General features: G+C 50.6%; 1 protein-coding gene across 8 annotated transcripts in view; it reads left to right on the forward strand.

The window, feature by feature from the left end:
* The window catches only part of LPIN1 (lipin 1), a 127,972-nt gene that overhangs the window by 57,651 nt on the left and 43,155 nt on the right, over nucleotides 1-27,166 (forward strand). For 3 of the 8 annotated variants that reach the window (XM_040496103.1, XM_040496107.1, XM_040496106.1), the window contains 6 exons: nucleotides 15,927-16,127; nucleotides 16,872-16,967; nucleotides 19,032-19,094; nucleotides 20,371-20,678; nucleotides 22,553-22,678; nucleotides 25,019-25,126. In XM_040496103.1, coding sequence (XP_040352037.1) covers nucleotides 15,927-16,127; nucleotides 16,872-16,967; nucleotides 19,032-19,094; nucleotides 20,371-20,678; nucleotides 22,553-22,678; nucleotides 25,019-25,126 — 902 coding nt within the window. Of the gene's footprint in view, nucleotides 1-15,926; nucleotides 16,128-16,871; nucleotides 16,968-19,031; nucleotides 19,095-20,370; nucleotides 20,679-22,552; nucleotides 22,679-25,018; nucleotides 25,127-27,166 lie in introns of those variants that run through there. The other 5 variants (XM_040496099.1, XM_040496105.1, XM_040496104.1 and 2 more) reach the window with 5 other exon arrangements.

Raw genomic sequence — 27,166 nt, forward strand, 5'->3', positions numbered from 1 at the left:
GGCCGAGCCTCGGAGGAGCTCGGGCCGCTACCGGGAGGGGCCGCAGCCTCGGCCGGCCGGGCCGGGCGGGGCGGAGCCCGGCGGAGAGTGGGCGCGCGCTGCGACGCCGGAGCCGGCCGGGGGACGGTGGTGACCCGACGCCGGAGGACCGTGCTCGGTCCCCGCGGCCCTTTCTGGGGGACGTGGTTCGGGGAGAGAGGCGGAGAAACAGGCCCGGGGCCCGGCGGCCTCGCGAGCATCCCTCGGGCCTTCCCTTTGGGTCGCCCGCAGGGCTGACCTTGACCCGCCTGGCGGACCCCAGGGGCGGCCGGACCTCGCTCTGTCCAGCGAGGACGGGTGGGTTCCATCCGTGTAGTGGGCAGCCCTGCCGTGCGCCCGGAACTTTTACGAAAATGTCCCCTGGGGCTTCGGATTCTTGCTCTGCAGTTGAGGAAACTGAGGCTCAGGGAAGTTGACCTACGTGCCCAAGGTCACACAGCTGCTAGGCGGCAGGTTAAACGGGGCTGGAATCTGGTTCTCGGATTACAGTTTGGTTCCTCCTCTGCCCGGCCTCTGTGCATCTTTCCTGCAGCCTATGGGTGCTAGGCCCAGTCGGCTCTATCACAAATAATTTTATTTTGGGGAAGGCCAGGAACACGTAGGATGCAAAGTAGTGGCTTAGACATAACTCTAAGTGCCATAGGCTAGAATGTAGGCAGCTGGCACGTAATTTATGTGCAGAATAGTCGCTGAAGAAACCAGATGTCAACCCAGTGTTTGACCACCAACCAGGAAACTTGAATTAAAAACAACAGATTAACTCGGACAGTTTTTAGAACCTAATAGTTTACCCAGGATAGTAGGAAGTATCTTGGAAAAGATGAGCTTGTAAAAGTTTTTTTTTTTTTTAATCAGAGAAATGGCATGATGCATGTGAAATTTACAGTTTATATCTTTTGTTCTATAATTTGGGTCTTAGGAATAAAAGTAAGTGAGGAATGGATAGTAATTGAGAAATTAAACACACAGTTTTTTTTTTTTTTCTATTTTACCCCATGTTGGAAGATCTGTTTGTTTTACAGTTCTGTATTTTGATAATTCTTCATATTTGTCAACATTTGTATCCTTATCAAGCACATTTGCTTATGGATGTGTGTTTTGGAGCTTTTATTCCTGTTTGGATGTAGGGCTGTGTGGTGTTGGGGAGGCGAGCCAGGCGCCTGGCAGAACTTTGTGGATCTGGAGGCACAGGGTGCCCGTGAGGAGGGCTGTTTGTAGGGTTGAGACACTTGTGCCCGATGCTGGCCTCTGGGCTGCAAATCATCACTCTGGGCCCCCCCCCCCCCTCGGCTACCCCTCTCCTATTGTGAGTTGGCGTCTCCTGGCTTCTCTGTCTTCTGGGTTCAAGGTTGCAAAGGAACCCACAGGGGACAGACTGATTTGGGCCAGCATTCAGATGGGGACAGGGGAGGGTTGTAGGGAGCTTTTTCCGGGGGAGACCTGGTGGAGCGGGCGGGGGTTGCATCATTTGGGGCCACTTTTGGAACACTTTCGAGAAACACCGAGAAGGCCGCAATCCAACTGGGACACTGAGGCTAGTGCCTTGACCTGTTTGCACCTCCGCATGACCAGGGCAGAAGAGTTTGGAGCTGTTGAGGTACTGATGAGGAACACACGAGGTCCAGGTGGATCCGTGGTGCACTGTCAGCACTGGGGCGAGCCCCCTGGGAAGGGTGAAGTCACATTCTACATGTTCTTGAACTCTGACCTGGTTTATTATGGCGTAAGCCCACTCACTTAAAATCAGAATGGAGTTTGTGAAACAATTCGGGCAAAGCTTAACTTAATTCTTTTTTTTTTAAGGTTTATTTTTTTATTATTTTTAATTTTTTTTTAAGTTTATTTATTTTTGAGCCAGAGAGAGACAGAGCATGAACGGGGGAGGGGCAGAGAGAGAGGGAGACACAGAATTCGGAAGCCGGCTCCAGGCTCTGAGCCATCAGCCCAGAGCCTGACGCGGGGCTTGAACTCACGGACTGCGAGATTGTGACCTGAGCTGAAGTCGGACGCTTAACCGACTGAGCCACCCAGGCACCCCAGGTTTATTTATTTTTGAGAAGGGGGGAGGGGCAGAGAGCGAGGGAGACACAGAATCTGAAGCAGGCTCCAGGCTCTGAGCTGTCAGCCCAGAGCCCGACGTGGGGCTCGAACTCACGAACCCCAACCGCAAGATCGTGACTTGAGCTGAAGTTGGATGCTTAAGCGACTGAGCCACCCAGCCGCCCCAACCTAACTTAATTCTTAATTTCTGGCAGCCTCCAAGGGCCCATTTGCTGGCCATTTCTGAAATGGGAGCTTTCTAAGCTGTGAGTGGAAGGTCTGGTGAGTGAGGGGCCCAGCGTCTACTTTTGCACCTGGCAGCCGGTCCAGGGTCCAGTTCTGGGACACCAGGGCCCAGGCCCCTTGACGAGGGGGGCACCAGGGCCCTGAAGGCAGCCCCAGCCTCCTGATGTGCCCTTGGCTGGGCCCCTCCTTCCTGCGTCCCCTGCACTTCCCTGGGCGCCTCTTCCTCTTCCCTCCCCTCTCCCCCTCCCCACCTTTTATTCAGCAAATGAGAAGTGAGCCTGGGCTGGGGCTGGGCTGTGTGCAGCTGGGGTGTTGTGAAGAAGATCTTCTGCCTCCCCAGAGCTCTGGGTCTGGGCATAGGCCAGTATTTGTCACAGCACCGTTGGTGACCCACGGGTCCTAAAAATCAGTTTCGGTGGCCCACAGACATTGAAAAAAAGTGAAGTAGGACAGAAAAGAAGGTAGATACTGTTTTGTGGAACTTGTTTTAGCTGTGGGGTGTGTGTGTGTGTGTGTGTGTGTGTGTGTGTGTGTGCGAAAGAGAGAGAGATTATGCGGTCCAGTGGAGAGAGAGGGAAGATGGGGGTGTGGGTGTGGTTGTGTGTGGGGGGGGGAGGGACCGCACCACCCAGCACTGGCTTCCTCCTGGCCCACAGAAGTCCCTGCTTGGGGGGCGGGGAGGATGGCCCAGGGTGGCCGTGCTTGTGCACCGCCCCCGCTGAGACGCTGAGACGCTGAGACGTGGGGAGGAAGGAAGGGAGCAGGCCGGCCCAATCTGGAGAGGACCATGGCCACATCTCTCAACCCACCGACCAAGTTTTGTGATTCTTCCGACAGCTTAGAACTTTTTGCTGGTACTGAATGCTGGGGTTTCCAGAACAAAGCAACAGGCGGTTAGAACGGTCGTGGCTCTGTGTCAACTGCTCGCTCCCCGAATGTGAGGTACTCTGCGTTGCTCACAAAGCCGACCACAGACCCTGTGATCGAGACACGCCTATTTGCTGGCTGCTTCTGGGACACCGTGAGCACATTGGCACCGCGCGCCTTGTTCCCGAAGGTCCCTCCCTCTCCTTGGATACGTGTACTTTCTCTTTTTTGGTGCAATCTTTGTCTGCGTTCCTGGCTCTCCCTAGGCATACCCTTTGGTTTTCAAACGACAGGATCCAGTCAGTAAAGATCATGGGATAACAGGGCACAACCGTCCAACGAGACATTCCCCTTGGCCACTGCTCTTGCCGAGGATTCTTGCCAGTGAATTCTACCTAATCACAGAATGCTGCTGCCCACCCCTGGGGTTGCCTTTGTGCTCAGAGTTGTGGACAGACAGAAATGTACTACCACCCGAGAGTAATACCCTTCTAATAGATGTGTGTGGATCTTAATCTGCCACATTCTTTGGCCCGGTCTTTTTTGGGAAGGTGCGATGTAAATCGTTAAGGCATGAGCCTTAATTCAGAGTCCAGGAATCCTTTGTGGCCACAGGATTAGCGCCTGGCTTTCATTTGGTGTATGCACTTTGCAAAATACTTTAACGTGTACCGAGGATGACTAATCCCGTGAGGCAGACGACGTCAGTCCCTTTTTACAGATACGAAACTGAGGCTGGCAGAGAGGTTAGTAATTGGCCCGTGGGCACAGGTTAGTAGGACCCGGGATCTAACTGACACCAAGCACCTGCCTCCAGGAAGCCTGCATTCTTATCCCCTGAGCTGTCGACGGCACATTTGAACGTCAGGTGATACTTAGCCCTTCCTGAACTGCTGGGGTGGAGTGGGTGGGTGTCCTACAGGAATAGAAGTCGCAAAGGCAGGACGTCCTTTTTGACCAACACACAGATGTAGACGGAGAGCATTTGGAGGTGCGTCAGGAGAGGATGCGAGCCCCGTGCTTGGTCAGTGAGTCGAATGGTTAAGAGCCAGAGGATCAGGGTCTACGCCTGGAGCTGTCTTGCCCGGCACATGGGCCGCCCTGTAGTTTAGATGTCCCCGTCCCCTACTGTCTGGGCCTTTTGTGCTCCTTGGCAAGGACCCGCGCGAACGCTCATCACATGGGATTATAAGATCCGGGTGTTGCAAAATCCCAGCTGGGGAGGAGGAGCTGAGTGGTCGCCCTTTGACCTTTCTGACCAGAGCAGCCCCCCCGCCCCCTCACTCCCTCATGTCTCAGCAGGTTCACTGACTGGGAGACCCTGACATTGAGTGGGCCAGCCTTTTCCATCCCTCACCCAGTTCTCTGACGTCATTAAGAATTACGTTAATTCTTAACGTCAAAGTAATACCTATGCGTTTGAAGAACACCCCCCAGAGGTGAGCCTGTGAACCTTATTTGGTGTGTAAATCCATCCAGAGTTTCTTTTGTTGTGTGCATCTCAGAATATGTAGGAATGTAATTCTTAAAAAAGCGGATTCATGTTATAAATGTTTTTGTCCCCTTTCACTCAGTTTATACCTTTTCATGTTAGTATTTGGGGAACTGCTCCCTTCGTGCATGTGTGTGGTTTTTTGTTTTTTTTGTTTTTTTTTAAAGCAATCGTAATGATCTTCTGATACATGGTTTATTTAACCAGAGTCCTAGAGATATTTAAGTGGTTTCTAATTTTCTAGATTACAGTCAACACTGCCATGACCGTTTGGTACATGGACCTTACAGAAGTAGGGTTGCTGGGGAAGTATGTGCATAAAATGACAGATGGGGCCCCAATGTTCACCCTGCTTATTACCCACCGGCAGTCGGTGATCACTTGGTTTCCCCAGCTCTCACCAACCCTGGGGTTTTTACGAAATGCTCGAATTTTATACCATCTGAAAGACCTCCTTTGCATATCTTAAATTATGAATGGGGTTGAGTATCTTCTCATGTGTCATTGACCAGACGGATCTCTTTCTCAGTGAACCCTCTCTGTATTTTGTCCATTTGTTTTTCTGTACAGTTAGCGTGAGGCCACCTTCAACGGACATTAAGATTCTAGAGATGGGTGGTTATGAACGGGTGTGGCCAGGGGTTTTGCATTTTGGCAGACGTTCCAAGAAAGCAGAGTGTCTTGGCCAAGTTGTGCGGTCCGGAGAAAGATTCTGTCGATTGTGGGTGAAACGTTGATTTTCCTGATGTAATAACTAGGCAAGAAGTTCCGAGACCTCCTGCTGACCACGCGTTAGCAACGGCTGCTTTTCTGGAACCACGTGAGACGGGCTGACTGATGCTTATGGGCATCTGTTGCGTGCCAGGAATTGTACAGAGTAGCTCCAGTGGGGGGCGCACCTGCCCGTGGTGGGGGGCATCGAAGGAGGAGAAAACTTCCCGGGCCTTTGCTCTATTTCCTGCAGGGTATTAGCACCCTCAATCCAGACACGCTCCGCACACCTGCCCCTCCCGCTGCGCCCTCCTTCCCGTGGGATCGCCTGGGAGCCGGCTGTCCCCTCCCTCTGGTCCTGCAGCTGAGCTGTGATGCTCGAGGGCTCCGTGTGATCCGCCTTAATTCAGAAAGGGTCCTGGTGGGGGGACTCTCGGGCCAGCTGGCTTTTCCGCCTCATCACTTTTGTCAGCAGGTACTCGTGGTCCGACCTGCAAGCTTTTTAGAAGCATCTCCAGCTTTTCTGGCGAATTTTCTTTCTGTGGCGGGGAGTGTTTCCTGACGGATGCTGGCATGCCGGTAAAGGCCCCGATTCACCTTTCATCGGTATGGACACACACAGGACTTGACGCTTGTTCAAGAAGCTTCTCGCAGTGCCATGCTCAGTCCAGAACTGGCAAGGAGGGAAGAGGTTGGCTGTGGAGAGTGCTGCCAGCGTGGGTGGGGCAGGGGTGAAACATACGGATCTCGACCTTGGGGCTGGTATTCTTTTCTCTGCCTCTTTTTTTTTTTTTTTTTGATTTTTTTTTTAACGTTTATTTATTTTTGAGACAGAGACAGAGCATTAACGGGGGAGGGGCAGAGAGAGAGGGAGACACAGAATCGGAAGCAGGCTCCAGGCTCTGAGCCATCAGCCCAGAGCCCGACGCGGGGCTCGAACCCACGGACCGTGAGATCGTGACCTGAGCTGACGTCGGACGCTCAACCGACTGAGCCACCCAGGCGCCCCCTTTTTCTCTGCCTCTTGACCTTGGGGCTGGTATTCTTTTCTCTGCATCACACTACCACCCAGTCACACCTCCTTTTTTGTCATTTATGTGTAACTTATCACTCCTGCTGATTGATAAATATCAATTCACCAGGCTCTGAAAAAAGACTTCTGTGTGGTTAATGTAAATCACAAGAGGCAGACACGCTATTTATAAGCCAATGCCATTTTCTTGCAAGCCTTATTAGTCATGAGACCGTTTTTAGGATTTCTTAGAAATTGTCTTTTTTTCCCCCCCTTTTTTAATGCTTTGGGTGAAAATGCGCCCTCAGCTCCTAACCTCCCAGGTGAATGTGATCTTGGGCAGCCCCAGCTGCAGCACAATGTTCGTGTTTTCACAACGAGCTGGTCAGGTTTGGATCCTGGACACGGAGACAGAATGTGCTCAGAGTACAGCCCGGGTGGTGAATGGAGGCCCCCCGACTCCTCTGAGACCCGGCTGGGGTGCTGACAGCACCTTCCTCGCCTGTTGGGTGCAGGGGGGTAGTCGCGTAGCTGTCCTCACATGGCCTCAGGACAACCAGGACAATGAAGAATGAGACATCCCCAGGCTTCAAGGACCTGTGGGGGAGAGAGCCCCAGGGAAGAAGATTTGACTGTATCTTTGAGGAACCGCAGTCCTATCTAAAAGCCACATGACTTAAATACTACACAAGGGTGCTCACTCTCCAAGGCACATTCTGCAGTTTTCAGAAAAGTCCTAAATGGGCATCAATACTCAGTTGTTAATTACTGAGCCAATTAAGATCTAAGACTTCCAGCTTCGCGGGGTTCCCCGGGTGGCTCAGTCGGTTAAGCGTCCGACTCTTGGTTTCGGCTCAGGTCATGATCTCACGGTTTGTGGGTTCGAGCCCTGTGGTGCTGACAGTGTGGAGCCTGCTTGGGATTCTCTCTCTGTCTGCCCCTTTCCCGCTCACACACATGCTCACGTTCGGAGAGCAAATAAACTTCAAACAAAAAAAAGAAAAGGACTTCCAGCTTCTCAAGGACAGGGCTTAATCTTACCTGGTGTCAAACCCAGAGCCAGGTACGCGGCGAGCATCTGCGTCCTCTCTGCCTCGTGACAGGAGGAATGATCCGTGTGTGTGGGGGGGGGGGGGGAGGCGCGGTATTGGTTGGTCAGTCACCTGTCCTCAGGGACACCTTTCTGACATTTAAGGTGGATCAGGATAAAAGGAGGAGGGGGCGATTTTATCCGTGGGTATTCAGACTTGACCAGTAAAATCTTGCCCTTTTTCTCCTTGAACTCAAATGGAAGGAACCCCTTTCTGGGCTCCCGCTTCACCTGTGTGCCCCCCACCCCCGCCACCGCCCCGGGACATGGCAGAGGGTGAGGCTGGCCTGCTGCTCCTGGACCGACTGGGAAGCACAGGTGTATCTGTGGAGCAAGCAGACCAGTCTCCCAGCCGGGCACCAGTTTAGGAGAAGGCAGTGTCCCACTAGGATGGACCGCCGTGGGGAGCTCTGGCCTCACCATTGGCGAAGCGGACATATTTGCATCTACTGCGCCTTACAGCTTCCTGCGTATGTCCCTTGAAGTCTGCGTGTGCGTCTCTGTACAGAGATACGACTGTCCAGTGTTTTGGGAGGTTTGTAGGGTGCTCCCAAAGTCGGATACAGACTTCTCCTGGATTCAAATGCCCCTTCCACCCCTTACCTGCATCGGGGCCCAGAGCAACTTACATACATAAACTCCACAGTTCAGTGTCCTTCTCTGCGAGATGGGAAAACTCTGTTTCGCACCATTGGGAGGAAGGGATACGTAGTTTAAACTCTGTTATTATCGCTGTCTGGACAGCGTACCAGCCTTCGTGGTAGGTGACAATGGACTGTGGTTTGTGCCACGCTGGTTCGCTGCTGTACTGTCTTTGCCTGGTGTTGCCAGTAAATTCTGGGTATTTAGGAGCCTCTCAGGTGGTTCTCCTTTGGCCAAAGTAGCTGGCAGGCTGGGGGCTGATTAAATTGTCAGTGTCCGTTGGCCCTTGAGAGCAGCAGTTCTGTGTCCGGGTGGAACCTGCTGCTGCTCAGAGGAACAGGAGCCCGAGGCTTCACCCCAGGCTGATGCTGGGTCGGTTCCCAGTCGCGAAGCTCCCGGATGTACCGTAAAGCCAGATTCCACAGGTGTTCCTTGGGCACCTGCCACGACGATGCGTGTTTGGCCTGTGTGCACGGGCAGTGGGTCACGGGCAGGCTGGTGCCAGGAAATGATGAATCATTCTGTGGGGGAAAATGCTAGAGAAGTCTTCCGACAGAAAGAAAGGTGTTTTGACCTTCTAGTCCTTGAGGGCCATGGGGGAAGGCTTAGAATTTACCTCCCGGGAGACCCTGAGATGAGGTAGCCGAAGAGGGTGTGAATGGTGAAAATACCCCATTGAGAGCCAACCGCAGAGTCCGACTGGTCTAGTGACTTACTCAGGGAGGTAGTGACAGTGAGTCACGTTTGCCACCTGTCCTCTAATGGCAGAGGGTTTTCCTAAGTTATCTTGTTTTACGCTCATGATGGTGAGGTTCCATCAGAGAGGTGGAGTTAATACCTTGCTCCCAAGCACAGAGCTCACAAATTTTGCAGGAGGACAATCAGGTCTGACCATCTGACCCTATATTTTGTGCAGTTCCTATTTCTCAGACTTTTTCTTTTTTTTTTTTTTTTTTATTTTAGAGAGAGAGAGAGAGAGAGAGAGAGAAAATGCGAGCAAGACAGGGGCAGCGGGGGAGAGAGAGAATCCCAAGCAGGCCCCATGCTCCACGTAGAGCCCTACGCAGGGTTCGATCCCAGGAACCGTGAGATCCTGACCTGAGCCGAAATCAGGAGTCGAACGCTCAACTGATTGAGCCACCCAAGTGCCCTTTTTTTCAGACTCTTCTTCCTGTGTCATGGCCTGCTTGTGGACAAGAAATGTCTTAGAGCCTGTTATTTGAAGGCATTTGCAGTGAATTTTGTTTGCAGCATTGTCTTCATGAACTTTATGTACCTGGGAGCCCACGATTCTCATTCTTTATTTCTTCTGGTTTGTAAATTTTAGCACTTTCCCCCTCATTCCCAGGGTTGTCAGGCTGCTGCAGAGGTGATTTGCCCGGGTGGAATGTTTTTGTGATGGGACAAAACAAACAAAAACAACCCAAACCCCTACCCCCACCAACCCTTGGTTTCTTGCTTGGAGTGAAGGCTTGATTTCATGGTGTTGCCGTGAGCAGGTCACAGAATCATCAGGTTAGAGCCCCATCAAATTCTTGAATTCTCTCCACAACGTTTTTGCCACATGGTGGTTTAGACTCTTCGGTGAGACCACCACTGATGGTGAGCTCAGTCCCTCTAATGAGCCAGTTTCCTTAGAAGCCTGGTCTCACGGATTGTGCCCCCCGGCTCTGGAAGGTCCTGTCCGTAATTCTGACTTTAATTGCGATCTATGATCGTCTGTACAGCACTGGGTACCCTGTCCACTGGGGCTGAATATTACGTGACATTTAGATCTGTTTTTCTAAAGCCACGTGGCCGATTTTCTTTAACTGGGTCTCACCCATTTATACCGGTTTCATGCACTGAGATTGGGAAGCAGCACTACGTGGAGGAGAGCAGGGGAGTCTTGGGGTTCAGCTTGGGCTCCCGCCCTCACTCTGCTGCTGGCCGTGCTACTCTGAGCATCTCACCAACCTGGTGCCCTGGGTTCTGCATCAGAAATGGGGTAACTGGTGTTACCCATTGTTGTTGTTGTTGTTGTTGTTTGTCTTTTCGTTTTAATTTTTTTTAATGTTTATTTATTTTTGAGATAGAGACACCAAATGTGAGTGGGGGAGGGGCAGAGAGAGATGGAGACACAGAATCCGAAGCAGGCTCCAGGCTCCGAGCTGTCAGCACAGAGCCCGACGTGGGGCTTGAACCCATGAGCTGTGAGATCATGACCTGAGCCGAAGTCGGCCGCCCAACCAACTGAGCCACCCAGGCGCCCCTGTGCTTTTGGATTTTGTGTTTTATCTGTTTGGCTCTAATATAAGTACCACAGTAGTTTCTAATTTAGGGAAAACTGTCTGGAAAGACGTTATTCCCATAAGATGTCATAGCCTCAGAAAATTAGCCTCAGAATATCTTCTGGAAAGCTAGAAGATGCCCTGTTTTAAAAAAAAAAAAATATATATATATATATATATGTATATATATACACATATACATATAAAATATATACATATATATAAAAAATATATATATAAAGTATACAAATAACATTTAATATGTATTTATATGTGTTTATACGTTTATGTGTATGACATCTTATATGTTTCTTAACCTCCGAAAACCCACAGTAGAGTCTGGAGAACCCTCGTTTGGCCAGACGATGTTTATGTGGGGTTTGGCTTATGTCTCCTCAAAATACCACTGAAATAGGCTGTGGGATCCTGTTTCACGTGATACACGAAGCCCTGTCGGGTGAAGCAGCCATTTGCCGAGTTTTGAGATGAAAAGCACTAGACTTCACAGGGATTCGGTATGGGGTGAGTAAGGAGCAGGTGTCTCCAGCGTGCCCCTCTGTCCCACTGGATGATGCGTAAGCATTTTGTTTTGTGTTTTTACAGGTGGTACTTCGGTTATGCTTGAGGTAGTTAAGATGCTTTGTTCTTCAAAACATTCCCCTCACTGCCCGACCCGGAGTGGTAGTGACCATGGGGAAGGAGGACGGTAATGAGACTGACGAGCCGGTGAAGGGACGGAGTCCATCTCAGGCTGGCTGGTCTGGCTTCTTATCTTGAGGGAAATCAGATTACCTTCTTCCTTGAGCCCTTTCACTTTGAACAGATCCGAGGAAGTGAGATTGGCGTCCAGCTTGTCTGTTCTTGGGTTCTCCCAGTATTTGCCCAGCACTTATTTAGAGGAAATCCTGGAAGAGGAGAGATAAAGAGCCATTGATCCCCCCCCCCGGGCCCCCGACTTGCCTGCACCCCTCACTCAGCCAAGCAGAAGCTGGGGGTGAACCGGGCGCCCCCCTCCTCCCCTGAAAGGCTGTCCCGTGCCTCCTGGGTCCAGGCAAACATTATTCATCTTCATGAAATGACTTCTGGTTGGTACAGTGTTCTCGCTCACCCCCTTTTAAGATTGTGGTGACGTACACATCACAGAAAACGGGACTGTCTCAGCCATTTGCAGGTGTGCAGTTCAGAACCTTCGTATAAGGACTTTCACCCTGTTGGCGCGTCCATCCCTCCCTCCAGCTCCAGCTTTTGTTTCTTACTAACTCCCCTTCCCTCCTCCCTGAGGCCGAGGGTAATAATCACTCTTCTACTTCCTGTTTCTAGGGACTTCCGTGCTCTAGGGACTTTATGTGGGCGGAATCGTACATAAGGCATTTGCCCTTTTGTGATTGGCTTATTTCACTTAGCGTGATGTCCTCAAGGTGTATCCACGTTGTAGCAAGTATCAGAATTGCCTTCCTTTCTAAGGCTAATACCCCATTAGATGTATACACCACATCTTGTTTATCTGTTCATCGTCCGTCAAGGGACACTTGGGTGGTTTCCACCTCGTGGAACCATTGAGAGAACGCGTCTGGGAACGTGGGTGTGCAAGAATCTCTTTGAGACCCTGCTTTTGGTTTTTGGGGATCTATACGTAGAAGTGGAATGGCGGGGTCATATGGGAATTGTTTTTAACTTTCTGAGGAGCTGTGTTCTGTACTGTTGCATACACAGCGCCGCACCGTTTCGCATTCTGACCAACAACACACAGAGATTCCAGTTTCTTCCCGGCCTTGCCAACCCGTGTTTTTCCCGTGTTTCAGATAGCATTCATCCAAGCAGTCCCCTTCCTAAAAGATTCTCTGTGGTTGGTTAAGACAGTCCCTGTAGACACCGAGGAGCATATTGCCAGGTGGGGCCACGATCCTGTCATTTGCTAAGAATTATGGAACAGGCTCCCTGCTTCCAAATGGAGATATTTTCCGATCTGCAAATACGTTATTCAATAGGAGGGGTAGCTGAAGATAGCAAAGTAACTTCCGGTTATTTGTGGTGGGAAAAGTACACCACGCACGAAGGGACGATCGCAGGACCAGGAATCAGGCTGTCGGGGTCGCACTCCGTCTCTTGGAGACGGGGAGCGCTGCCTGTCACCTTCCGTGTCTGGGCTTCTGTCTGTCAAACGAGGTGTCGGAATAACAACCCAGGGTCCTGCCACCTTCGAAATCTTCAGATTCTGCACAACAGCCTTGAGTTTGCTCGCTGACATGGGGGAGGGAAGCTTTGTTCTTGAGGATGGGAGAGCAGAGCACCATTTAGTCTGAATTATTGAAGATGCCCTTTCAGGCTTTATCTTCAGGCCATCGGACCTCGCAGGTCACCCAGGCAGATGTCCTCGTCTCACAGATGAGGAGCTGGGATGCCGACATGTGGGAGTACCATCCAGTTACGAGCATTCCCTTTGTTGGGAATACGGTACTACTGTGGTACTTATATTAGAGCCAAACAGATAAAAGTGTTCATGCTGCTTACACTTGGCTATAGAGTTAGAGGTTTACGCCTCTCGGTGAGTCCTGCATGTTAAAATCTACATTGAACATCGAGGTGGTGGGGTTTTTTTTTTTTTTTTTTTTTTTTTTTTTTTGTAAAATGATTCCCTAGAAGAAATATCAGGGTTCTTGGCCCTGGCTGGCTCAGTTGGAAGAGCCTGCGACTCTTGATCTCGGGGTCATGAGCTCGAGCCCCACCTTGGGCATAAGGCGTCCTTAAAAAAAAACCCTTTAAGAGAACAAAACAGATGAACCTAAGGGAAGGGAAACAAAAATAATATAAAAACAGGGAGGGGGGCAAAACAGAAGAGACTCTTAAATATGGAGGACAAACTGAGGGTTGCTGGAGGGGGTGTGGGAGGGGGATGAGCTAAATGGGTCAGGGGCACTAAGGAATCTACTCCTGAAATCATTGTTGTACTATATGCTAACTAATTTGGATGTAAATTATAAAAAAAAAAAAAAATTAAAAAGTGAAAAAAAAATAAATAAAATCTTTAAAAAAGCAAGCAGACAAAAAAACCCTGAAACAAAACCAAGATGTATCCGGGTTCCAAGGAATCCTTTTTTTCCGCCGTGTTCATCTCCAGGAACGGTCCCCTCCCCCCTGTTACACGAAGTCCGTTAGCTTGCACGGCTACACAGATTTAGAAATCGTGCCATTTTCTATTTTCGCGTCCACGTGACTGGCGTTAGCCGTGGGTGCCGGGCCGCGTCACGCAGACCCCGTCTAAGGGAGGCTGGCCCGAGCGCGTCTCCGCGTGTGTGCACGGAAGGGTCTGCTCGTCTCTTTCTGGGGGAGACGGGTGGTGGCGATCCAGAGGGTGCCGCTTAAAATTGTACAGTGAGCCAGTCGGGTCTTTCTTGCGCTCTTTTCTCTGGAGGTTTTGTTCACTGCTGTTAGGGTTCTGGCCTGTTCTAAGCTGGCCCTAAAGCAACAGTTCGTGTTTGCCCCCTGCCTGCAGGGCTTCTGGCCAGCCAGCATTGAGCCTCGGTTTCCTCATTTGTAAAGCGGGGGGTTGGGGTGCTGCTCTCACTTCCACACGTCACAGGGGTTGAGGTGAGGCTTATGAAAGGTAGTTTTTGGTTTTTTCACTTGAAAAGAGAAGGCTTGGTCCTTGGCCTCCGGGACAATCTGGCTTCGCCAAGTGACAGGAAAAGCACAGGGCCAAGTCAGGGACACATCAGGGCGAGCAAGTTCATAGAACCGAACTGCGCAAACAGGTCAGGGACAGGCGTGCGTACTCAAGGTCGTGGTCGCCGGGATCATTGTCAGGGACCCGAAGATGGGTGGGCTCAGCGTGGTCCCTCACACCCCCATGGAGGGTGGGTGGTCACCTTGACGAATCGGGGCGTGATTGAAGTCTTGGGGTCCAGCCATTGGAAGTCACAACGTGCAAACCCTCCATGCTCAGGTGGTGAAGCCACGTGGCCTCAGGAGGCCCGGTCAAGTGCACAGAGAGGAGAGGGGAGCGCAGGTTTGACCGGGCCTTCGCTTGAGGTCAGCAAAGCCGGGGAAGAAGGGACCTGCAGGCTGGCAAGAAGGGAGCCCCAAGGGAGCTGCATCCTGAGGACAGGTACCCCGGGTGGCGGTGGGGGGGGTGCAGTCACCTCTGAGAGCACGAGGCCCGGGGAGGCAGAGCCAGGAGGAGTGGGTGGCAGATGATGGCTGCAGGGTTGGCCCCCGAGGGCTGTGGGCCAGTCTGTGAGTCACATCGGGGCACGCGACGGGGCCAGACCGTGGAACCGGAGGGTGGGCTTTGCCGAGGTGGGCAGGTGGGCCGGTGAGGACCAGCACTGAGGCGGCCGTGGGAGCCCGAATATGGCACCAGCTCACGGCCGGGCCCCTGGACCCGAGCATGTCCAGCTGCCTCTTCGTGGCCTCCTTTCGGGCCGGCGTCTTGTCTGCACCATCAGCAGCAGCCGTCACTTAGCCTTCCAGCCTCTGGCTTTGTCTGGCCATTCTGCACGTCATCATCATGACACTTCCTTGAAATCATGGATCGAATCATCGTTTTGTCGTTCCCAAATCTGCGGTGGCTTTGCGTTGCCACCTAGAAACGTCCGGACCTCCCAGCGGGGCTTAAACTCTCCATCTTTTCCCTGCATGTCCTCTGTCACGGGCACAGCACCCCCTGCAGGGCTCTGGTCCACCTTTTCCCACCTCCCTGCCCTGGCGTGGCCCCTCCACCTCCCTGGGTCATGGCCCTTAGCGTCTGCCTAGAACAGACATAGCAGTGACATATTCTAGTTCCTTGTGTTTTACTTCTGTCGCCTTCATGAGCCTGTGGGTCCCTTCAGCGGACAGGGACTTGGTCTTTTTTATCTCTGCGTCCCCGCCACCAGGCCCCTTGTAGAGGAGAGGCCCGGGTGTTTGCCGACCGGACTTCGGTTGATTAGCTGGGCAGAGAAACCAAAGTGGTTCGGATGAATGTCTCCTGGAGTCATGGGCCAGAGTCAGATAGGCAGGCCAAGACCCGGATGGAAGTTGTTCTAAATAAAAGTCATTGTTTTTCCTTCTCAAGTGAAAACAGCCACTTTTTTCAACTCATATTATTGATGATCTGTTCTCTTTGGCATGGGGGGGGGGGATAGATACTAAATAAGGTAGCAAATACAGTCTCTTCTCGAGAGTCTTAAGATTTCGTGTGTAAAACCTACATGTGACGACAGAGTGAGGCTGGCAGGGGCCGGAAGGGTGCCGTAAGCAAGAACCGTAGGCCCAGAGGGGAAGAGCCCAGTGCTACCAGTTGGGGTTCCTGGGGCCGCTGCCGTGGAGGTTTGTGGGCTTGCTGAGCGGGTCGGGGGTAGGTGGATAGCGGGCTCATTCCGGTGGACCAAGATGATGTGAACCAGCTGTGAAAGTCACACGTGTAAACACATGCGTTTGACGTGACCATGAGCCCATTTGGACTGACTCTAGAGAGATGGCCTTCTCTGAATTAATTGTTTGTGCGTCTGTGTGTGTGTTTGTGTCTCTGTTTTCCAGACCCAAACCATGAATTACGTTGGGCAGTTGGCGGGCCAGGTGTTCGTCACCGTGAAGGAACTCTACAAGGGCTTGAATCCTGCCACCCTGTCTGGATGTATTGATATCATTGTCGTCCGCCAACCCAACGGGAGCCTTCAGTGTTCCCCTTTCCACGTGCGCTTTGGGAAGATGGGGGTCCTGCGCTCCCGAGAGAAAGTGGTAAGAGCGTAGGGCCCGGTGACCTGGGGTACGGTTTCTTTCTTCAGAGAAAAATCATCGTGTTTCTGTCTGTACACAGAGCTTTGGACCTCTGGGATCGTGGCTTCACACTGGAAGGGGCTGGTCACTGAATTGACAAGTGTATTATCTCCAGCTGTGGTGTTAAATTGCTCCAGAACGTAGTGGCAAAAACCAGCTACTTATTAAGCTCGTGGGTCAGGAATTCAGACCAAGCGTGGCCAGGCTGGGGTTTCTCTGCCCGCTGCCATCTGGAGCCTCGGTTGGAGGACCCACTCCAAAGATGGGGTCACTCACATGGCTGGCGGCCCCTCGGCTGGGCTCTCCGCTGAGAGCGTTGGCCAAAATGCCCACACGTGGCCTCTCCACGTGGCCTGGGTGGCCGCACAACACGGTGGCTGGATATAGGGTGAGCATCTCCAGAGGAAAGGAGCCAGGTGGACCCTGCCTTCTTCTGACCCGGCCTCGGGAGTTCCATAGAGCCACTTCTGTGGTGCTCTGCTTGCTGGGCACAATCGCAAGCCTTCCCGGGCTCGGGGTGGGGGGTGGGGGGGGTGGCAAATAGACTCCACTTCCGATGGCGGAGAGCACGTAAGCCTGGGTTGATTGATTGAGGTTTGGAATTGTGATATCCTTCGGGGATGTATGTGATTCAAATACGTGTATGTAGAGACACGGCATCCCCCATGAGGTTTCCTGTGGCGGTGGGGTGTGTTTTTCCTTCAGGTTGACATAGAAATCAACGGGGAATCCGTGGATTTGCACATGAAGTTGGGAGACAATGGAGAAGCGTTTTTTGTTCAAGAGACTGAGAGTGATCAGGTAAGGAAGGCTGGGCGGTCAGTGTTACTTCCTAGTTTTGAATTTCGAGCAGTGCTTATCTAGAGGACGCAGCGGAAGTTTGTGTGGCGAAGTAATGCTCGTGCTGGGCGGTGTAGACCATCACGGCAGAGAAGGGCGGCTGTTTCCCTATACTAGGGGTTTTTTGCGCCAGACGGGTGGGTGTGTGCTATGTCTACACAAGGCTCACCGGTCCTGCTTCCGCGTGCCCACCGTGTCCAAGGAGACGGGAACCAAAGCTCATCCGAGCTGTTGTCCAAAGCATACAGCTTACACTGGTGTGTCAAATCCCAGAGGGCTGAATGTTCTAGTTTCTGTTTAGTGAGTGACCAAATCCCTTGCATTTTTTATTAAAGATTTTAACAGCTCTGTTAAGATACAGTTTGGGACCAGATGATCTATCCATTTCTAGGATACGAGTCCGTGGCTTTCAGTATCGTCTCTTGTACGTGCAACTGTCACCAGTCAATTTCGGGACATTTTCATCACCCCACAAAGAAACCCTGTACCCGTTAGCCATTACTTGCCTATTCTCAAGCCCCCATTCCTGCCTGAGCTCTAAGCAACCATCCTGCCTTCTGCTGGTATAGGTTTTCCTCTTCTGGACGTCACACGAATTCAGTCTTACGACATGTTGTCTTTTGTGCCTGTCTTCGTCCGCTTTGCATGTGTTCCGAGTTCATCCATTCCGTAGCCCGTATTGGCGAGATAACAGCCCGTTGTATCCATGTCCCCCATTTTGTGTATCCCTTCGCGCGCTCAGGGACACGTGGGATGTTTCTACCTTTTGGCCGTGATGAGTAATGTTGCGCCTTCGTGTGGACATATGTTATCATTTCTCTCGGGTGTGTACCCAGGAGTAAAATTGCTGTGTCACGTAGCAACTCTGTGGTTAGTGTTTGAGGAACTCCCAGACCGTTGTCCAAAGCTCTGCGCCGTTTTACATTCCCACCAGAAGTGCAGGAGAGTTTTGATTTGTCCACATCCTCAGCAACACTTGCCGGCTGACCGATTCCAGCCGCCCTGGGGGGGTGTGGAGGGGTGCCTCGATGTGGTTTGCATCTCCCTGATGGCCAATGATGTTGAGCATCTTTTCACATGCTTATTGGCCATCTGTATATTTCCTCTAATGTCGATTTTCTAAGTTTATTTATTTATTTGGAGAGAGACGGAGACCGCACAAGTGGGGGAGGGACAGAGAGAGAGGAAGAGAGAGAATCTCAAGCAGGCTCCGCACTGTCCACGCAGAGCCCGATGCAGGGCTCGTACCCGCAGACCGTGAGATCATGACCTGAGCCGAAACGAAGAGTCGGACGCTTAACCGACTGAGCCACCCCGGTGCCCCTGTATATCTTCTTTAGAGAAATGTCTACTCAGATCTTTTTTAAATTGGGTTTTGGTCTTTTTATTATTGAGTTGTTGAGAGTTCCTTATATGTGCCTATTCGCTTTCTTGATGGTGTCCTTTGGAGCACAAAACTTAAATGTTGATGAAATCCAGCTTATCTCTTTCTGTTTCCTTTTGTGACTCCTGCTTTCGGCGTCCTAGCTAAGCATCCTTTGCCAAATCCAAGGTCATGAAAATTTACCGCTACGTTTTCTTCTAAGACAAACCACTTTTCAACTCTTTCCTTCATCGAGAAAGCCACCTTGAGGGATCCTGTCGTGATTCCTCAGTACAATCCACTTAGACGAGTTCCTTTACAGGAAGGTAGCAGCTTTATGGGAAAGGAGCAGATCTCAACAGCTCCAGGCTTTAACGCGAATGCCCGTAATTTCAGTTTCAGAATAAAACCGTCCCAGGCTCTGTCCCCACCCAAAGGTGTGACATGAAAGGAAGACCAGCGTCCTCATCCCATACCCTTCATCCCTTAATAACCCCAGGCGGCGGGGGAGGGGAGGGTTGGGAGGAGGGGCAGGAGGGGGGAGTCCCTGCCAATCTTTACCTTCCGATTCAAAGGGAAGGCTCTGAGAAGCATTAATTCGGAATTACCGATTCTTTCCATCTCAGATGGATACTTGCATTTTACATTTCTGTTGTCCCTTAGCTCTGGACAGATTTTACACTGTGAGAGTTGAAGACGCGTTTGGGGCGAGGCTGTCATGGAAGGTGCAGACCCGGGGGCCTGCTGTGCTGGCCTTGAGGGTGCCTGTAGGTGGGATGGGGCTTCGGAGGCCAGAGTGCGTTCTGCCCCTTACGCCTGCCTCTGGCGACCCCTGGAAGGCCGCCGGAAGCCCGGGAAGCCTGCGTCCCTCATCTCCGGATTGCCCCAGGATGCGGTCTCCCCCCGCAACCTGCGGCGATCTGCCTCTCCCCTATCCAGCCTGTGGACCCTTCTTTGCTCTTAACCCCATCTCAAGGCCGTCCATATTTCGACTTTGGCCCACTGCGCGGCTGGCTGAGATGACCTCTCCCCTCCCAGCCCGAGGCTTCGGCCCTGAGATGTTCATTGTATATGTGCAGCACATCGGATGTTCTCTAAACCTCTTTGAGAGAGAGAGAGAGAGAGAGAGAGAGAGAGAGAGACAGACAGACAGACAGACAGACGGAATCTGAAGCGGGCTCCAGGCTGTCAGCTCAGAGCTGGAGGCAGGGCTCGAACTCACCAGCTGTGAGATCATGACCTGAGCTGAAATCTGATGCTTAACCGACCGAGCCACCCAGCCGCCCCTGTGTATGTTCTTTACTTCTTGTTACTGAATGTCGCATAATAAATAAGTCATTCGTTAATACAATGATCTTTACAGTTTTTTAAAAACTGCCAAATCATTGTTAAACGACTGTTTAATTGACAGGCTGTGTTTTCCCTTTTGCTTTTAAGAAGAGAGTCAGTATCGAATCATCAGCTATGTGCCAGGATGTGCTCTCTTTGTCGGCAGATTTGGGGATGGCGGCTGTCAGGTGTTTTTCTTCTTTTTTCTTTTTTAATTACTGTCATCTTCATTCAGTGCGTATGAAAAAATACATACGCGTTCTTTCTCCCTTTTGCACACAAGCATGCACGCACACACTTACCCACACTGAAATGCAAAATTGAGTCCAGATCCTAGGGTGATATAATGTCTCAAAGCCCCTTTTCTCCTCTTTGCTTTAGATATTTCAAACACAGCTGGCTTTTGGTGGCCTGAAGTCACTAAGTACCTTGCTTTGTTACAAGTAGGAAAACGCAGGATTCGGTACAAATGGCATTTAATGCCTCGTTGACTTTGTGGTCGGCTATCAGGTCTGGCCGCCGCACCCCCCAGACGTGGCGTCCAGCCGGCCTGCCCCGCACGGCCCTCGCCAGGGGCACTCAGGCTCCTACAGGGACCCTGGCCGGCCTTTGGCAGCATCCTGCTCCTTATGCCCAAATTCATGAGACTCTGAAAACGATTTTGTCCCGTAGGAAGTGATCCCCATGTACCTGGCCACCTCCCCTATCCTGTCGGACGGAGCCGCCCACATGGAGTGCCAGCTGAAAAGGAGCTCGGTAGATCGGCTCCGAACCCTGGACCCCAGCACGTCAGCCCAGGCCTCACCTCCCAGTGAGGCCCCTTCGAGCAGCTCTTCAGTGAAGAAGAGAAGAAAAAGGAGGAGAAAGTCCCAGCTGGACACCCTGAAAAGAGACGACAACATGAACACATCTGAGGACGAAGACATGTTTCCCATAGAGATGAGCTCCGATGAGGAGTCCGACCCGCCAGATGGCAGTAGGTAAGTGCTCTCAAGAGGCAGGACCTGTGTCCGAGTCGGGCATGTTGCCTTTTTAAGGTGATTCTTACAAACTCTTTTTTTTCCCCAGAATTCCTTATTCTTATGGTAATGTATTTTAGATGGAGTTTAAAACACATTTTTTTTTTCAGTGTTTTTTAATTCGTTTTTGAGAGAGAGACAGAACGTGAGCAGGGCAGGGGCAGAGAGCGAGGAGGAGACACAGAATCCGAGGCAGGCTCCAGGCCCTGAGCTGTCAGCACAGAGCCCGACTCGGGGCTTGAACTCGTGAACCGTGAGATCGTGACCTGAGCCGAAGTCGGCCGTTTAACCGGCTGAGCCACCCAGGAGCCCCATTTTAGATGGAGGTTTAGAATTCTGTGGACCCAGCCTTAAAGTAGCATAGAGATTTGAGGCAGCTGGTAATATCAGACCTCCTCGTCTGGTAACTTCGACCTCTAGGACAGAGCCAAGGAACAGAGAACTGAGCAAACTAATACTTCCTGCACCAAACCAATAGTTTCAGAACCTGACCTGTGTACTCTTTATTTTTTTTATTTTTGAAATTTACTTAGCGAGAGAGAGAGAGAGAGAGAGAGAGAGAGAGAGAGAGAGGCTGAGAGAAAGGGAGAGAGAGAATCCCAAGCAGGCTCTGCTCTGTCTACGCAGAGCCCGACGCAGGGCTCGATCCGTGAGATCATGACCTGAGCCGAAATCAAGAGTCGGACGCTTAACCAACTGAGCCACCCAGATACCCCAGAACCTGCCTGCTCTTATCTGGACGCCGGTTGTGTTCCCGGCAGTCGGACTGGCTTCTAGCTAGGGCCTGATCTGTGATAGACTTCAGGTTGCAAGCACGTGTAGAACATGGCCAGTTTTCCCTCCAAACAGACTTCCCCGCTTTCAATTTTGATTAGGCCCAAGGTTTAACAGTCATCTTGTTTGACTTTGCTTTGCTTTTGACAGTGCAGTGACATTGTGCTTCTGTGTGTTACTATTTTGGTGACAACCACCAGTTTTCAAAGAGAAAAACTCCTTTGTAAGGGAGCTTGATGGTTCAGACTTTTATGTCATTCGGTATCATTTTTGATGACTGTTTTTGTATCTTGTTAGCATCAAGAAGGGATAAGGGACATCAGGAGTATCCCTCTGCTTCCTTATTCAAAATAGGACATTATTTTTTTTCTTGGCTAAAAATACAGGCAAATTGGCAATGTCCCTTTTCCTAACTATAGCCTCTAATCTGCTGCAGGCTCAGAAGCTGGTGGTTGGGCTTATTATAGTTGCCATGCCTGTGTGGCTTTTCATTCCAGAACTTGGTTGGTGATAGATGCCTCAGGGAACACCAAACATATGGACAGATGGCCTCTGCGTGAGTGAAATAGCGCGTCCTGTTTTTTTAATGAAGGCATTCTACCTGAAACAAGACAGATCTGCAATCATTTTGCAATTACAAGATTCCTTTGGTCTCTATCACGTATTTATTCTGCTGGACGAAGCATTATCCGTGTGTGGTCATTCAGTTATTCGGCAGCCCCACCCGTGCACAGCGAGACCTTGACAGCCTCCTGGGTCTCGTTTTGGTGTCACAGTGTATACAGCAGGCTGTGTAACCATCACACACGTCTGTCAGTCCCGGTGCTTGCATACAGTCACTTTACATTTGCAATTCGGCCAACGCACGAAACACATTTGTATGTGTCTCTGTCTCACTTTTTCCCTCTCTACTGCCCGCAGTATACCCGGGTGGTAGAAGGAGGTCATGTTACTCCATAAACAATTGAGAGATAATCGGTATGAAGTGGAAACTTGCCTTTAGTGTGATGAATGTATCACTAATAGTTCCTTGACTTGGGTCTTCTCTTTTTTTCCTCCAGAACTCTTCCTAATGATCTATCTGCATTCCAAGAAGAGGTTTCTAAGGAAAACCCTTCCCCCATCATGACTTACCCTCAGTCAGCATCGTACCCTAATTCTGATAGAGAGTGGTCACCCAGCGCAAGGTAGGTTGCTGGGGGAAAGCGTGTGCGTTCGTGCACCCTCGTCCAGAGGATTTGAAGTCAGTTATAGGAGGTGTGTTTAATAAAAGAGTGAAGTAGACGTAAAAAGTGAAAAAATGCCGTTTAGAGTAGGAGGTACGGATCAGGATCGAAAAAGGACATGGGCAGACCAGAAACTTCTATCTGATATCGCAGTCAAACTGCCAGCGTGGCTCTGGGCTCCCCATAGGTGACGTTGAAGGAAAGACCACTTAAGTTACTCGGTGCTAAGTATCAGTGGGAGAGAACAGGTGACTGAGCCTTTCCTGACACTTAGCTCTCAGATAAGGCTCAGGAACACAGCTGTCGCACCAGGAGCCGCCGAGGTGGTTCTGGGCTGTTAGAATGATGCCCTGTCCTCATGCTTAATGCCTTCTGCCCAATTCAAGGGTATTTATTTCCCTGAGAAGAAGTCTGACGTCACCCTAGAATCCCGTATAAACTTGGAGGACCAGACCTGCTCCCTGTGCAGGTTGCCCTCCCGAAGACTCCAGAGACTTCTGTCAGTGCCAACTCGGAGAGCACCTGAGCCCCTCTGAGCACTTCTCAGAAGAACTGGGGAGGGGACAGATGGAAACCGTGTGTCCTCAGCAGGGATGGTCTCACCCCCACTGAGACAAAAAAATTGGCTCCTGGGCAGCAAAGACTTCTTAGATGTTATAATGGCTCGTGGCCTCTGAAGGGCCACAGCACATAAGCAGTTGCACAGTCTGGCCATGGGGTTGAAATTTCACGGTGGAGGGAGGGCCACTGGGGGAAAAAAGTCTCAAATGTGCGGGGGTGTGCGAACTGATGACTTCCTTGGATCGTTCTTGTTCCTAATGTGTTGGAGGTACTTCTAGTTTCTAGTGAAAGTGTAGGAGCCCCTGTCACAAAGGCTTCCTGCCTCCCTGCCTTCCAGAGTCTGCCAAACACACTCCTGGTTCAAGTTTGACTAGAGTGACCTTGCTGATGCCACAGCACAGTCAGCAGCATGCACTGGGGTCGAAGTCACAGAAAAATAGATGTGTCCCATACCTGGTTTCCAGCCAGGACCATGACAGTGAGTGTTAGTCACCAGGGTGGGGCTGGGGGCCTGTGAGGCCTCCCTGTGGGGATCTGTCTGCAGACCAGCCCCGTGCAATAGAAGCATAATGCCAGCTCCGTATGTCATTTGTAATAATCTAGGAGCCATCCTTAAAAGGTTAAAAGAAACTGATGAAGTTAATTTTTGGATATTTCCTTTGACCCAGCATATCCAAAAAATCATCAAATAACTAGTTTTCAGAAAGTTACTAACGAGGTATTTCGCAATGTGTAAGATCATTGTGAATTTCACATGTGTGGACCATCTCAGTTGGGACGCGTCCTATTTCAAGTGCTAGGTAGCCACGTGTGGCTTGTGGCTGTCGTGATGGACAGTGCAGATGTTAGACCTTTCTGGAACCTCCTCCATTGTCCCCCTAGATGTGTGGAGATGAACCCTAAGGGAAAAGCATGGTACTTTAGAAAGAAAACTATGTGGAATACTTAGAAACCACTAAGGGGTTGAAAAATCTGTTCAAACGCTCTACATTCATTTTAAGAGTTTAAAAGAAGTATCTTATTTTATTTTTTGTTTATTTTTGAGAGAGTGAGTGAGCGGGGGAAGGATTGAGAGGGAGGGAGACAGAGGACCCAAAGCAGGCTCCAGGCTCTGTGTTCACAGCAGCGAGCATAATGCAGGGGCTTGAACTCACGAACCATGAAATCGTGACCTGAGCCGAAGTCGGTCGCTCAACCGACTGAGCCATCCAGGCGTCCCAAAACAAATGTTTTAAACTCAACCCTGGGAATGTTTCTCTGTCTCTCATGTTTTCCTGTCTGAATCCAGAACAGCGACCATGTCAGATCATGTGGGTCTGACTGCTGTCAAATGCAATTACAAATTAGGATAAATAGATACATTTCCATACTTGGAATTATGCATTTTCTTTTCTTTAAAGAGACAGCTGGCAGCAGAGATGATCAAGTCTTTGGTGTATGCAGCTTGATCAAGCACTAAATTCTGACCAGAGAAAAACAATCTTTTACGGGCAGAAGGATGAAAGAGAAAGTGAAATGAGTCTTTTAGCAGTTTCCTGTTCTTGTGGTGCAAAAAATTCATGTTGATTTCCTAGTGATTTCAACAGCTAGTCCCCTAGTCCTCTGTGGTAGTCGGATGCCTAAGCATGTTCATTTTCTTACAAGTGTTATTGTGGAGAGTTAGTCAAAGAATTTATATGAAATGTAATTTAATTGACCTATGATTTTTCTTTCTTTTAATGTCTATCACGTGGTATCCAGCAGCCTGATAGATTGCCAAGGGACTGCCCCCCGCCTGGCAGTTGTGGCCGAGGGAGGCCTTTCTAGCTCTTGTCCTTCACAGCCTTCCCACTTCTATGCTTCGGAAAGGTAGAGGGGCTTTTTTCCCCACTTGGATGTCTTCCCTAATAAAAATTGTGCTCTAACTCTTACGTAAAAGTCTGTTTACCATTGACCAAATCACTTATGCAGAAAACCCGTAGAGGTCACGCAAGTGAAAATTTTGATCTAACGCTTACAAATCTGTTCGACTAACCGAATTACCTATGAAGCAAATACACAGAGATGATTATTTTCCTTCGATGTTTTTAAGCATTTGTAGATTATTAGATGTTTTTTTTTCGCTACTAAATTTGATTCTCTGCGCATTAGTAGTGATTAAGCAGAGAGTCTTTCCTAATTTTGTGGAGTGCTGTGCAAAACAGAATAATGAAATAAAAGTTGGGAACATGATCCTTCTTTTGTCTCGAGGGTTGTTCGGCAAATAAGTTTATAAGATCTTTAGTATAGGGGAAGTTATTATAACTCCTTTAAATAGCTTTTTAGACTTCCTGAATAATGGAGTCATGTTTCCACAACATTTCTAGAATGGAATTTCAGAGACTAGCACCGGGGGATCTTAAGGTCTCGGATTATAGGTTTGTATATTCCTCGGATGCCGTGGTCTGCGATTTCGGCCTCCTTCCCTCCGTGTCGCCCATACTCTAAGCTACATGGTGGACCTACATGGCTTACTTTATAACCTTTAACAGCGAAGCTATGATTAAGTTCTATGTGGGAAACTGTTTTTCTTCGTGATTAAAGAATCAGGTCTCAGGAGGTGCTTTATTTGGGGGTTACAGGTGCGGAGGAGAGACCATTTTAAAAAGAGTACACGAAGCGGTGAACGGTTAAAACTGACTTGCCTAAACTGGGGCTGCCAGAATCCTGAAAACTATTAACGTGGCTAATAAATGCATTACTTATGAAGATCAGCCATTGACCTCGTAAGCCTCCTGCTTTGAACAACCCTTGATCTTGAAAGCCCCGTATGTGGTGGTGGGAAACTTTGGAGCCACCATTCTTCTCATCAGTCACCCTTAGCGTTGGGAGTCTTCTCCCCGGTTCACCTTCTGTGAGCCTGGATCCCATAGAGCGTGCGCACGTGTTTGCGCACCGAATGCTTTGGACAAAGGCTGGTGGTGCCCACGTGCCGCCATTTGTGTGGCGTGTTGAGCGGGAGAGAAGGGACTCCTAGCTTACGGCTTCCACGCCCGGTTTGGTTCTCTGTGAATGCGGATTTGCAGCCCTGGATACTTCTGGAAACCTATGGCTTGTGGCGTCCATCAGAGGATCAGAATATCAGGGATTCTGGAGTTGGTGCCGCGAGAGAACGGTGGTCAGCATTTGCCTTCTTCCTAGCACAGGGGTTGGCAGACTGCAGCTGGTGGGGCCACACGCGGCCCTCCACCCGTCCTCGGGGTGTTGTGGGCACGCGGCCAGTTCGTTCCCGCGTCGTCCGGGGCCGGTTTGGCGCCACGGTGGCAGGAGTGTGCAGTTGTGACAGAGACCGCGTAACCCACAAAGCTTGAGCCGTTTGCTCTCTGGCCTTTCCCAGACAAAATTTGCTGGCCCCCTCCTCCTCTAGGGCAAGTTCAGTGGCAAGGGCTTTACTTCGTTGAGCGCAGCGGGTAAGACAGTTCCGTGTTCCACGGACTTTGTAACAAAATAGAGATCATATTTTATGTGATAGAATCGAACAGCAGGAGCTTGTGACGCAGACGATGTGAGACTTGGGTGCAGTGGTGTTGAGGACAGGGAGCCGATTGCAGCGTGCCGTTTCTGTGGTGACGATTGTGTAGGTACGCTGGCGGCCACGGCATCCCCTCCGCAGATCTCACGTACGTTGAATACGTAATTGTGGACACACCGGTGCCCGAAGACCATTGGCCCTTCGGAGAAAAACGTAATTGTGGGACCAGAGGGAAGCAAGAGAGGTAGGAAGGTGATGAGCACGTTACCCCTCAGATGTAGGGAGCGCTCCGGCTTCCTCTTGTGGGACCACTTCCCAGAGGGCAGAAGAGGGTGTGTTGGTGTGTTGGGGGACGTGTCCCGTTGTATACACTCATCCAGTACACGTGCCGGTGAAAT

Source organism: Herpailurus yagouaroundi, unplaced genomic scaffold (genome assembly GCF_014898765.1).
Source record: "Herpailurus yagouaroundi ecotype Mexico unplaced genomic scaffold, PumYag 188, whole genome shotgun sequence".
NCBI classification, from domain to species: Eukaryota; Metazoa; Chordata; class Mammalia; order Carnivora; family Felidae; genus Herpailurus; species Herpailurus yagouaroundi.